The following is a 14053-nucleotide window of genomic DNA, read 5'->3' as shown; positions in this document are numbered from 1 at the left end:
AGGAAAGTTTAGTTCCTTGCTAGTGACAGCTTTCCTAATCTCCCATGAAAAGCAGAAGTTTCAGTGCTCTGAAAAGTCACACTAACCTGAGCTAAAGGAATGAATAAAGCACCCACAGCTCAGCAGGAAAATGCAGCCAGTGACTAAATGGGTGTTCTTAACCTGCACTGAGATCCTGTCCAAAATGCAGCAAAGAATCAGCACAACCCACACAAAGATAATATTTCAAAGTGATGTTGCTCCCAGGGTATCTTTCTTCACAATAGCTCAGACTATTCTGCATTGACTTCTGAGTGGTGATAAATAAAGTGGGTAACAGGCATGAGAACAAGCAGAGGGATGGGACAATCTGAGGGGCAGAAATGGGGACAATGAGGGACATGCCATATAGGAGACAGCAGCAGGCAGAGTTGTGTCTTCCACCAAAAACCATTTTTAAAAGAAATAATGTTTCAGTTGTACCTTCTCTCTCCCACACTTCATAAGACATGCAAGGCATCATTTCAACCCCCAAATGAGGTGCAGGTCATTACCACAAACCTGTTTAATCAGAGCCATTTCCAAATTCAAGCAGATATGGCCCAGCTTTTATATGTGCACCCATATGCACTTTTATACTGGTTGTTGTAATCCAAACCAAACAATTTCTTTGCAACATAAGGATGCCTTTTGCCTACAGTTTTAAATGTCTTTCCACACCTTCCTTACTCCCAAAATGTCATTGCTTTTGACCACTAAAGTGAACCAAAAAATTACTAAGTCATGTAAGAGAAGTTTCTTAAGGATAGGAAAAAAAACCTCAGAGTTGGGCTACCAAGCAACACAAACAACCTTTCCATAACAAAGCCCTTAGAAAAACCTCGTGAAAATATACTGTAATTCCCATTAAGATTATGGATTTCCAGTGAGCCAACAGTCTGCCTCTGGATTAGAGAAACAATTTTAACAGGATCAGAATGTCTGTTGCTATTCCATCAATGTCCTGCTGCCACCTCCTGGAAAACTCACGAATTTCACACGAGCTTTTAGCAGAGGATGGACCTGCATGAAGTTGCAAACAAATTCCATCCACTCAGTCCCTGTCTTAATAAAAGTAACACCCCAAAGGTGATGCTGCCTAAAAAACTTGTGCTGCTGTGGGGCTTTTGTCTGATTTTTCTAAAATTTTCAGTATTGGTATCATATTGTAAAGCAGCTCTCTTCCCCTGGAACATGAGCAAGGTAAAAATGAATTGGGAATGACTCTCAGATAACCTTTTAGAATCTGCAGAGGGGTAAAAACTACCTGGCAGTTTTTAGCTACAAAGGGATCAAGCCAGCACTTTCCAGCAGTTCTCTATCTCATCTCCATCCTGACTGTTAAACAGTTCTTTCATTCCAAGCTTCCCATTAATATGGGGAGAGCAGAATGTAGAAACATGAACAACTGCATTTGGTCACTTCTAATGTTCTTAAATATAAGGCAAAATATAATGGCAGAAACCTTGAACAGCTTATCAAGGGTACCAATGACTGCAATCAAGCTCACTCCAGACAGAAAATCTGTAGCATTGAATTATACTGAGATTATTTTATTTCATGTGAAAGTTGGGCACCTATGCTAGTTATTTAAAGTCCACTGTTAATAAAACTCTTTCTAATACTGCAAGAGAGAGGATATATAGATTCATAAATAAAATACCCTTATTTCAGAATTTCAATTTACAGCTCAGTGGGACAGTTTTCCTTTTTCCTTGACACCTTCCTTAGGTCACTCTATCACAGTAAATTGGGGAGCCAAGAAAGCAATGCTTAAGCAATGCTTCTGGCTTCATTGAGTACTTCTATTATTTCAAGCTTATTTCCCTCAGCTAGAGCTTAATTCTGACCACAAGTTTTAGAAACATGGCTACATGCAGCTTCTGTTTTGAATTTCCTGGGATAACATTGATACAGAAGATGTCCAGGAAAGCATTACTATTCAGAGACAGAAACACTTTAGGAGCTTAGGAGGGGTGAGTATTTGGCATTCTCTAGGTCCTCCCAGATTCTGCATGACCTTACTAAAATTTAGATACCTTGAAGCCAAGACTAAAAATAAATAAATACGGCTGTTTGGCTATTTTCTTTTACTATTTCATTTCTAGGAGCTTTAGTGAATTATTTCTTCATTTTAATATGAATAACCAGAAGTGCTCAGTTAATACTAAGAAGATATCACCAAGGGACAGCTAACTAGACACTTGCAAGATTTTAGCTTGCTGTAACATTAATAGCAGTGGCTGAAAATTAATAAAACATATTTCTTGACCAGTGTTGGATTGTCTGTCTCTATATGTCATATTAAAAATTTACAGAGTACACTAAAGGGAAAAAAGGCCTGTTTTACTAGATTACTAAAAACTACATTCTCTGTTTTGGTGTTGCTTTGTGACTCCAGATCATATTTATGGGTGGGAAGAGATGGCTTCATAGAATATTCACTTTAATAAAATGAGACAAATACACTAATAATAAAGTCGAATTCATTATTTCTTATGAAAACTACGTTTCTCCATGGTGATGATGAACTTTCTGCATCTCACCAGTTGCTAAATAATATTTGTTGCCTGACTTATCCCCTCTGTATCTAGTTAGTATTTCTGTTGGCTTCATCCTTCAGTCTGGCCTGTTTTTTCTGCCTTTTCCTCATCTGTCTGTGTCTCCTTCCTCAGCAGATAATAAAAAGCTTCCTGCTGTTCCACCACCTCCACTCAAATCAGCCAATCTGCATGCACAACACTGTCCTCTGGCTCTTTTCTTTGCTGGTGAGCAATGATGGAAGAGAAAAAGCAAAAGCAGGAGGCGGACAGGTCATGACTCCCATAAGAATCTACTTTTTATTTCCAGGTCAGTGACCAGATTCCTTCTGAGCCTTTATTTGCCCAACCCACCTTCCATCCCACTAGCAGGCTACGCTGGGAGCCTTCCAGCATCTCAGATCTGAGGCACAGCACTCTACCCTCAGCAACAGCCCACTGTGGTTTTCCCACTCCTATTTTCCCCATGAAAATATTCCCAGCTCTGCTCAGCTCTGTCACCCCTCCAGACAGACACAACCACCACCAGCCACCCCTTCCTTCCCATCTCAATTCCCTCTTTCCCCCAGAACTTCACAGGCTCCCTCTCAGTGACAATTTATTACCAATATACAATACTATTTTACCATAAGATTCACAACAGAAAAGAACTTTTTCCTCCACCTCAGTATCTTTTTTTTGCTCCACAGAGATTAAGCACCAGCAGCAAAACAATCCATTCCAGAGGGAGAAAAGTAGAGACCACGTGAGCAAAGGTAGACACAAACCTCTCTCTAATGAGGGTGGCATGATTAACTCAGTTTGTAAGAGTCAACTCACTTTCTGCTTAATAACTCATTTGTGACATTATTATGTGATAAATACTCATTATTTTTATGCCTTTGTTTTGAGGGAAAATGAGGCAAAGCACCAGGCAGTGCCAATTTTCAGGAGCAAGGCTCAGCTGCAGGGAAGCTGCTGTGGATGACTAAACCTCACACTATTTGTTACTCAACTTTCTCATCCCGGTGATTCAACTCCAAGCTGCCTCAGGACAAAGGTGTTTCATTACAGGCAGTTTTCATGAGGCATCACATTCAGCTGCTACTTTGTATGGGAAAGAGTAACAACAAAAATAAAAACAAACCACTGCATCAGCAGCTATGAAAACCTATAAAATGAAAATACATAGGAATACAGAAGGGACTGAAGGAATTTTTATCATCTTTAAACTTACAGACAAAAAGTTAAAATCAATGTACATGACTTCAAGCCTTAAACTTTTGAAGGCTTCATATTATCCGCTTTAAAAAGTGGAATTTAAAGTTATATATTATATATAAATATATATATTTATATTTTTCCCCTTTCCAATAAGGCCATAAGGGTTTGCCCTTTCTATGTGGTTACAATCTGCAGTAGATGCATCCACAGAGTCCAGTTGCTCAGGCTGTATTTCACCACTGCTCTTAAGGAACAAACCACTGATTGTGCCACTACCACAGCCTGTTAATGCCACTCCACTTTCAGGATGATCCATACAGCTGACAAACCCAGTGACAGCCACAAGGGGACCATATGGCTCAGATACACAAAGCATCAGAAAGATCATTTCAGTTTCCTTAGGATTGAAAACCTCATAATTCATTTGGTAAGAACAGTGCTAGAATAGAGGAGGCTGTTCTTCAAGAGCACTGATCAAAATGTGGAGAACATCTACTGATTTCCTCTCCAGTACCACTTTAAAAGATTAGGATGATCCCTTTCTAAAGCTTCAGATGGCCTTGGAAGATGATAAAGCAATGAGAAATTCTGACTGTACCACCTGAGGGATAATAATCATCACCCACATGAGTACCACTTAAATCAACAAAACTCAGTCAGTTCTTGAAATAAAGTTTCATCGTGGTTGGATGCAAGAGTTGCAAACTAATCTGGATTAGCTGACACTGAAGTCCTTGCACAAAGAGGACTATTTTCATAAAGTTTAGTAGATTCTGTTAAAGCCTATATTAAACTTAGTCTTTAATGCAACTGGTTAACTTGCTTTAGAATTCTGAAACAAGCTTCCCTAGGATTTCAATTCAGGGATCTGCCTTCCTCTAATAATACCCCCTAACAGAGAAGAAAAGCCTGTAGTGAGTGCTGTGAGTGCATTTCATTTTATAATGAGTCCTTATAATGCCCTATTCTCATAATGCTTATTCATTCCTTGAACAATTCCTAGGCAATGCTGGGGGAAAAAAGTTATTAAAGCTATAAAGCTAAGCTATGATGTCATTTACAGAGTATGCATCAGAAATAAACAGATATTAAGAACCAAAGAATAAAAAATAATTACAAAAGATAACCAGATGTATTTTGATATCTAACCAGTACTGGAAAGCCCTGCAGTGCAAATTGAGACAGAAAGGTGTCAGATGAGTATAAAGACTTTTCTCTGTGGACAACTCACCTCCATGTTCCAGAAAAACACGGACACATCTCTCCTTGCCTCTTGCTGCAGAGAAGTGAAGCAAGGTCCAGCCATTGGCATCCCGACCGTTTGGAGAATATCCCTGCTCCAGCATCTTGCGCACGGTGTGAACATCGCCGGCGGCCACGGCAGCCTGGATCTGCAACTCTTCCTGCAGCTCAGGGTTCCTCCTGCAGTGGTGGTGTAACATCCTAGCTGAGTCTGGCCTTTACAGGAGCCTCATGAGCTCACTAGAGTCACCTTCAATCAATGGGAAGCAGGAATAAATTAGGATTGGGATCAGAAATGGGGTATGTAGGAAAAAAAGGATTAATGGAATGCGATGTTAAGACGTCTCTCTGTATGCTGAGAAAAGTGATGCTACACAGAGGATAAACCCCAAATGATCTCACTCTTATTAGCAAAATCATAGTACATGGTGACATCACTGAACTGCAAAAGAAAAGGACATTTGCACATTATAAGTAGTAAATGTTTTCTTCAGAAATGACAGCATCAAACAACAGTTCACAATTAAAGCAACCAAGCAATGAGCAAAATGAAAAATCTTCAGAACCCACCATTCATTTCAAAATCACACTGTGGTTAATATCACTACCTCCAGAGACACTGGTTAAATGGATTTTCCAAACTATGGAATAGATAATCCAAATAATTGCAGGAAGCACGACTGCACTGCTACAGTAACTATGATACTCTATTTTTCTAGAAATGTACCCCTTGTAAGCTTCAGTGAAAATATCTTACCAACAGAATCCTGTGACCTTCTGCATGTGAGTATTAGTAACACTAACGTTCAAATTGAAAACTTTAATAATCTTTTTCCTTTTTCACCCCTTTTTTTTTTTTAATTAGAGTCTACTGTTTGTATTCTGGTTTGAGCACTTCTTAATTAGTCCACAAAGGCTGCAAATAACTTCGACATTCCAAAAATCAAATACAAGGATAATATTATATGAGACCTGAAAATACATTTAAGTGCAGTTACTACAGTCCTGACGAACACCATGAGAACATATATCAGAATAATTCAATTTATAACTACCTTGATACAGTACATGAGAGCTGGGCCAAAAGGGTATCTAAAATAGCCACTGTAAAAGAGCTTAGAAACAAGCACACATTGGGAAAGAGAGAAATATTGTGTACTCCATGCTCTGTTTGAAAAGTACCATCTGCAGTTCTACTTGGGGGCAAGAAAATGAACAGGTATTTAGGGATTGTTCCCTGGTACACAAAGTTAAGTGATTGCATTTTCACATACATTGTGTATAATATTCCATAGTCCTAAAATAGAAAGAAGTATCAGAAAAAATAATAAAAGCAGGGTATGAGAAAGGCAATGCTGAGTAATACGAGCCTCAGAAAATATTCAAATGTGGATGGATACTCACACAGACCTAGAAGATTAAAAAGAGGAATGTATTTAAACTCCTGCAAAGTTAATCAACATTAAAGTACAAAGAAAAGTTCTAATGATGAAAATTAATTTCAAGCAAAACTTAAAATTTACAGTAATTTTCTGGTTTATTGGGATGTCAACACATCATCATCTAAACGTTCTTTTAGATATTAAAAAGACTTTCAGATCCTCATGATCCACAGGTCATTCAAAAGAAATTGCAATCACCTCCCCATATCCCACTGGACACTTGTTTTCCTGTGATGCAGGTATACCCACAGACAAGAGAAAAGTGAAAGCATCAATCACTGCCAACTTTGCACACAAAGGCACAGTGTGTATTTGCTCTTCTACAACCCCCTTGTGCCCATGGTATAGAAGTTATTTATGTGCTTTCTGGAGAGATATAAACTCATAATTAACAGGTGCTCCAGTGACCCTATTTACCCTGCAAATATGGAAATTGCACACAGAAAATGCCTGTCTTTGACATTTATAAATGCTTCAGCTTACCATGTATGGCAACAATCACTACTTCAGCATAGGGTTATTAAAAAATACTTTTTAGCTCCATATGTTATACATGGCTTAGAAACTGGCTTTGTTTTGTTTTACAGTGTGAACTTCATTATCTGAGACTGGGAGAAAAGGAGATTTACAAAGCAGCAACGGCCAACTCAATAGGTCAGCTTTTGCAGCGTATTCCAAAAATCAAACTTGGTTAATCTGATGACAATGGAAGTATTTCTATTGACTCTAATAAGCTTTTGCTAAGCTCTTTTCTAGACTCCAATTAGCACTTCAGAACATGCTCACCTATAAGACAGTGAGCTTGACTTTATTCTGTATCACACCACTAACAGCACTGGTAATGAAATTCCAGCTGCAAGAGCAAGATCTTCTTTGGATTTGCAGGTGAAAACTGACAGGAGAATCTAGCTGATGATGATGAGTCATGCAAAACCCTTTAAAAATTGTAATTCAGACCGTATCCCTTTTAGCCCTAGTTTCTGAATACCTACAAAAAGAAGATGTGAAAACTTCTTTTTCAAACTGAGAATACCTGGTCAAAACTTAATGTAAACAAACTTTATGATCCTATTTTTACAGTCCTTTCTTGTAAAGAACCAATACTTGCAAGCCCTCACATGGTCCTGTAAATTAAGGTCAGACTAGTTGTTCAAAATGCTACAGAAAGAAATGGGATGACTAAAGAGATGAAGTGAAATGGGATTTCTCATTTGAAGGGCCAGCAGTGTTCCTTCCCCCTGCAACTCTCTGTGAAGACAGTTGGTTGAGGAAAAGCAGAGCTCTCTCTCTCACACTTCTCAGCTGGTGGGTATATTTGTAATGCAGCATTATAAAAAATTGGCATTGGCTCCATATGTTGCATGTGACTAGCAGAGCTTATTCAAATTAGCTGGTACTAAAGTACATAAGTACTAAAACATACAAAGCAGAAGACAAAGTCAGGCAGCTCCTTTTATCACTTGCAGAGTTTCTGTAAATATCCACTCTTCCATCTCAGCCCTATGGCAAGCAATGAAATTCAAATGGCAAGAATACTTAAACATAACATTAAAGGTTTCAGGATAGTTTTAGGTACACACCAGCTTTGAAAACATTTTTACTTCTGCTCCATAGATCATTTAAAACTCCTGTTTGCAAAGCCCCATTTAAGACATCAATCTTTGGAGAAGAGAAGAAGGACTACTGGAAGTAGTCCTTTGGCATTTAATATTTAATGTTTTGCAACTGTAATCAATCTCATTCAGAACTCAGCATGCATTTGGGTTGTTACATATTGGCTTTCTGCATGCAAGTAAAAAAATGAAAGGAAGCACGGGGGGAAGAATATACCTATATATTCTTGGTTATAATGATTTTATAGTGTCATGAAAATGGAGGACAGCAACAGTTACTTAATTGATTTTGCAAGTACAACAGGATAAACTCAATGTGGTCCTGAATTACCTTATAAGAGGTTGTTACTCTTTGATGGATGTCCCACTCTTCATTGTCTTCACTGTTCATAATCTTCTGTGCCCATGTGTGTCAAACAACCTGCTACCCCTTAAAAAAAATGGTATTTCTTGTTAGTTGTAAAGAATAAAAGCCAGAGGTTTACTAAGTTTTATTCTGTTTGTGTGTGAGAATGCTACATTTTCATGCAGCTATGTCAGAAAAGACCCAAAGTGTGTTTTCTATCGTTATCAAATAGTCCTCCAGAGGTTGGGGAGGGCAGAGTTTGCTTCTCCCATATCAGGAAAAGGCTACTGAGAATATTTTATGGAAGACAAGAAAAATGAGGGACGTGCTTCCTCTCTGGAGTAAAACTTGAAGAAATGGTCTACACCCTTCTCTAATAATTATGTGTATATGCTCCTCCTGTATGGAACAAGAATGGATATAAAGGTTACAGTGGGTATTTCTGCCTCACTGCTCAACACCTCCCTGCAGGACTCAGATGCCAGGAAAAACATTCAGGATCCATTTAGTTCTCCCCAAACTACTTTTGTGGGTTTTTTTATTTGTTTGTGGGGATTTTTAAATGGTTGCTTTTGTATGAGGTTTGGGGATTTTGTTTTAAATCTCCATCCCATCTCTGCTTCCCTAAATAAAGAACAAAAGCTGAGCCCACAGACCATTGATTTGTGTCCTTCAGCTGGATTTGCAGAGCCACCAGCTCTCCCTCAAGTGACAGCACAAGCTGACACACGTTGTGTTTCACAAACAGGTAAAGCCACCTCCACAATACAAGAAAACCACCAGCTCAAAATTCTTCACCCTTTCCTTCATATAGAAAAACTACCCTTTTAGAATCAAGGTTCATCAAAAGCCAGTTACAACCCCTGTGCAGATTCCTTCTCCTTAACACCCCTGTCACCTGCAGTTAATGGGATCAGTCCCAGCCCATTCCTCCTGTACTCATCACTGTTATTTCTCTAATTCTTTGTACACCTTTACCTGACCTTTCACTTCCTTTGGCTGCAGACTTTTAGGGAAAGGCCCCCTTATCTCATCTGAGCACTGCAATCATGTAATAAACAATAAAACCATTAAATACTTAATTGTACAGCTGATCATACAAACCCAACTGTGCCTCCTTTCTTCTGCAAACAAGTTGCACCAGAGCAGTTCCATGAACTGTGCAGCTCTTAGACTAGGTTGAAATTTCTGTCATTTAATGCAACATAAAATCATGCTTTTGCAATGATAGCTCAAAGAGGAGGATGAAAAAAAAGCCCTTTTTATCCCTCTTATGCACATTTTCCAAGAGCTTTGCTTCCCAAGATAAAACATACAAGGTCTTCAGATATGCTTACAGCCCTGCACAAAACTGCACTGCCATGACCTAATTTGATCACATTTCCAGCCTTGTTTTTTTGCATAGATGATCAGTCGTTCACCTTTTTTTTTTTAATTTTTGCATGATTTTCACTTTAAAACCCACACATTTTTTATTAGCTGATGCAAATTAGAATTGCACTGACTTCACAGACTACAGACAAGGTAACAGATTGCTCCACTAAAAAAGTAACAAGCTTTTTCCCCCCAAAGGAAAATTAGCTGCATATGGCAAGAGTAAGATCTGCAACTTTAATAAAAATAAGTCATATTTAGTGAGAGTAAACCTCCCTCACTCAATGACTTAACAAAGTTTGATTAAAACACTAATAATTATAGTAGAGGCAGCACTAAATAAAAATAATAAGACAAACACCCTCATTATCTATTGATAAAGTCTCATGTTGTCAAAGAGATCTTAGACTTTTCCACACCAATGTGTCATCACTTCTTTAAAGTCACTGCAAACCTCATGTGGAAAATTCATTCCAACATATGTATACACTTACTTTAAAGAAAGTTAAAGCTTGGTACAAAAAGCAAGACCTCAAAATTCAGTATTTTGCTCATTGCACGGCCTGACAGAAAGACCTGATTCCTAAACTCTGAGATTACACACGCAAGAGCAGAATAAGGACCAGAAGTTACTGATGTCAGCCTAACTCTGTGCAACAAGAGAAGTGTACCATTACACATGACATTTAGTATCTGGCATAGACTTCATCAGTGTAGATCTGAGTTGCCTGTGGTTGAAGTATTCCAAGACATTTAAATCAAATAAACAACAGAAAAAAGGAAAGCTCTGTGGAATAAGGATAAATCACATCAACCTTCATTAGTCTCACAACTCACTTCTCCTACCCATTTCAAAGCTTGAACAAGCTAAATGTGTTCTCACTCACATGGCATTTTAAAAATGGTCAATATATTTTTGTCAAACTAAACACAACCATCATTTCAGCTGTCACTCACACTCCTATTCCAGGAGCTCTTCAGACAAGAGAGTAGGGCAAACAATTGTGTTGTCATTTGCATTCTCACATCACAGCCGTGAAGTTTGAAAGTAACATGTGAAATATCAAAATTTCACAGAGCCTTATAATCCCAAATATATTTTCTGCTGAATGTTTCATGCTGCAGCCCAGACAGACACCAAGTGAGGTATCCCTGTGGCTGGGATGAAAACTACTAAGAACACATGCAAGTTGCTGGGCCTGAAAGCAGTGAGTTAACAGTGCATGAGTCCAAACCATCACAGAGGAACTGCTGCTTCAAAGGGAAGAAGCCTTCCCTCCTCACAAAGTGTCATTACAAGTTACACATTTCTCATGAACAGCTCCTGTAAGGTCAGCTTGTAGCTCGGACATACAAAATTTAAAATAACCAAAAGAGTTAACCTACAAATGCCCCACACGCTTCAGGTGTTCCTAGAACTAGAGGTGGTGTTGTTACATTCTGCAGGTGGGTGAAACTGAAGCACAGAGGTGTCATTTTACTACAATTATCCATCTCAAAAGGAGGTTGTGAGGTCTGAGTTTGGGCCTGATGGAGAATCAGACAGATCACCCAGCTCAACCAACTTCAGGTCTGCAAACCTGAGGGAAACTTCAACTTCAGCAAGCACAGCAACCACTCACCATCCTCAGCACCCCCACTGGCAACCTTAAGCACAAGCAGAGCCCTGAGAATAAAATCCTGCAATTCCTTCTGAGGGCAGGACCTCAGTGCTGATGCTAAAGCAAGGTCTTCCAGCTCCTTTTTCAGTAGAGAATGCTGCATCAGGTTCACACAGCCAGAACCTCCTCCCTCAAGATGTGCACTGACAAACTGCAGGGAGCTTGTGCTCTGCAGCATGCTTGGAAAGCCTTGTGTACCAAGCAAAAAAACACCAATTCTCCTCCAACTTACAGCAGTGCTATCACGAAGTTTTAAACAGCAAAAGTCAGATGGAAGCTTAGCCTTATAAGTAATTAATTTGTAGCAAGTGTTAACTGCTAAGATTTATGATTTACTATCATTAGAGCACCCAAACACCAACACTGCATGGAATGACAGAATCAGGAACCAATGGTGAGTTCAAACCACATTAAAGGAGTCTCTTCAGCCCTAATTCTCACAGCACAGCTGATAAACCAAGTACTGCTTACAGAGTTTGGGTCATTCAACAATCAACAATCTCAACATTCAACAATCAACAATCTCTAGAAGTACATTTGATACATATTTCTATTTATTGCAGCCTAAAAGAATCCAAGACATCCAAAATTTGTTGGATTTGTTTAGTGGACAAAGCAAGATTTTCACTGTGATAATATCATTCTGTAAGCATTGCTGGAACAAAACAAAACCATCCCTCAGACAGCACATTTCCTTTAAGGGTTGAGGATTCACAATGAGGAAAAACAAACCCAAAATGAGCATATAGCCTGAAGATTAAAGCTTTCTCTAAAGGGCTGCTACATTTGCAACATTCTGCATTTCTTCCAGGGATCAAGAGCAGGATATCAGTGATCTCTGTGCCTTGTTCAACCATGTGCAAATTTCTGCCAGAAGTTAATTCCCTGATTCCTATGAACTCAATTCCAGTCTCTGCATCTGAATCAAACTTTGCTGCACTGGCATTTCACACTAGGAAGGAACTTCACAAATCAAATGAAAACTTAGGTCTCCTGTTGTGAATAAATCCCAAAGATCCCATGAACTGTTGGCACCAAGAGGTGTCCTGTTGGAGCAGCTACAGCCCTGATGTGAGAGGCACTGGGTGGGTTGGGAAAGAGAGGCTATAATAAACTAAATTCCGATTAAACAGCTGTGCAATAGCTGCACTGGTAAGTCTTTACTGATGCACATCTGCTTCACCTATTAGCAGGAAAATCCCCCCTGGAATCACACTGGGCATGTCCACATGTTCTGCCATTACTCTCGAGTTATCAAAATAACATGGAAAATTTCCTCCCTGCACTTCCAAAGTGTGCCTCAGGATTTGTTGCACTTGTGTTACAGAGGAATTTTCTATTTAATTTTCAACACAGAGCAAACACTTTTTATGTTAATCTAAAGACATCTGTATTGGAAAAATGATCCAGCCTTGACCAAGGCTGCTGGCAACAAATACTGCTGTTTCTCCTGCAGGCTAATGCTCAAAAACAACTGATTGCCAACAATGAACAATGTTTTGGTACAGTCAGTGACCTCTCTGAAAACACGACACAGATCAGAGGGACCTCTAGGGAGGGCATCTTAGGCAAAAAACCAAGCTCACCTACACTTGAAACAGGTTAAAATGGCTTCAAGACAGACTCTGCGTTAGAAAAAGGCGCAGAGCCTCCATCCTTTGGAGCACGCTGACAGCAGGATGCAGAAAAAGTCTGACTGACATCATTCACCCCCCACTCTCTCTCCTAGGATCCATTTCTTCATCTCACCACGTAAAACACACAATTCTCCCTACGAACAGCTCTCCCCCTGAAACAGAACCTCCCTCCTACCAGCAGCATTGGATTTGATGACTCCTTTGATTTTTTCCCCTTAAGCACCCAACAGCATCATCTCCTTCTATGATCTCAGCCCAAAAAGTTAAGTACTTGTAAGCAGACACCATCCAATTAAATTAATTTCAATTTTTGCAGCTCCGTTACAACACGCACACAAAAAAGTGACCCACACAGGAGTGAAGTATGACTAAACCAATGTAATGCAATTACCATCACCCAGCCCAATAAAGATTTTAGAATTGAAACTGAAACAAAAGCAGTGCTGAACCCATAAATTTATGGAAAGACTTAAAGAAAAGATCCTTTTAACGACCTACAGCCAAGTATTCTTAAGTGACACCCCTGAGATGAAGACACAAAAGCCCCATTAAGCAGCAATTCATAATCAAAATAACATTTGCAGAATAATTTTGGAAAATTATAAAGTGTTACAAGAAGAACTGTACTTCAAATGGGATTCAGAGCTTTCAAACTTTAAAAGATCAACAGCCAAAGCAAGTAGGTTTTAAAAGAACAAAGAAATCAAATGCTACCTATTAAAATCCATAACAACACAAGAGGCCCCAATCCCAGCCAAACCATGTGTCTAGGATGACTCTCAGAGTCTAAATGAATCATCACCTTTCTGGGGGTTTTCTGAGTGCTGCTTTCTCTCTTCTGTGTTATTTTGTTCTTTGGAGTCACTATTTTTAATTCTCCTTTAAGGCAGCTTAAACCTAAAAAAAAAAAAAATAAAAGTAGTACTGAGCCACACAATGACATAAAAGAGAAAAATGAAGAACAGAACTGGTTAATA

At 39.0% G+C, this 14053-nt stretch overlaps 1 protein-coding gene across 3 annotated transcripts in view; it reads right to left on the bottom strand.

Moving 5' to 3' along the window:
• Positions 1-14053, bottom strand: part of ASB7 (ankyrin repeat and SOCS box containing 7) — a 30914-nt gene that overhangs the window by 16100 nt on the left and 761 nt on the right. For all 3 annotated transcript variants that reach the window (XM_021552603.3, XM_085588955.1, XM_085588956.1), the window contains exons 2-4: positions 13879-13973; positions 8390-8488; positions 4993-5253 (exon numbers count right to left, since the gene is read on the bottom strand). In XM_021552603.3, coding sequence (XP_021408278.1) covers positions 4993-5203 — 211 coding nt within the window. In that variant the 5' untranslated portion in view covers positions 5204-5253; positions 8390-8488; positions 13879-13973. The remainder of the gene's footprint in view (positions 1-4992; positions 5254-8389; positions 8489-13878; positions 13974-14053) is intronic.

Source organism: Lonchura striata, chromosome 10 (assembly GCF_050655825.1).
Source record: "Lonchura striata isolate lonStrDom1 chromosome 10, ASM5065582v1, whole genome shotgun sequence".
In the NCBI taxonomy this organism is placed as follows: domain Eukaryota; kingdom Metazoa; phylum Chordata; class Aves; order Passeriformes; family Estrildidae; genus Lonchura; species Lonchura striata.
This window is presented reverse-complemented; position numbering and strand designations above follow the sequence as displayed.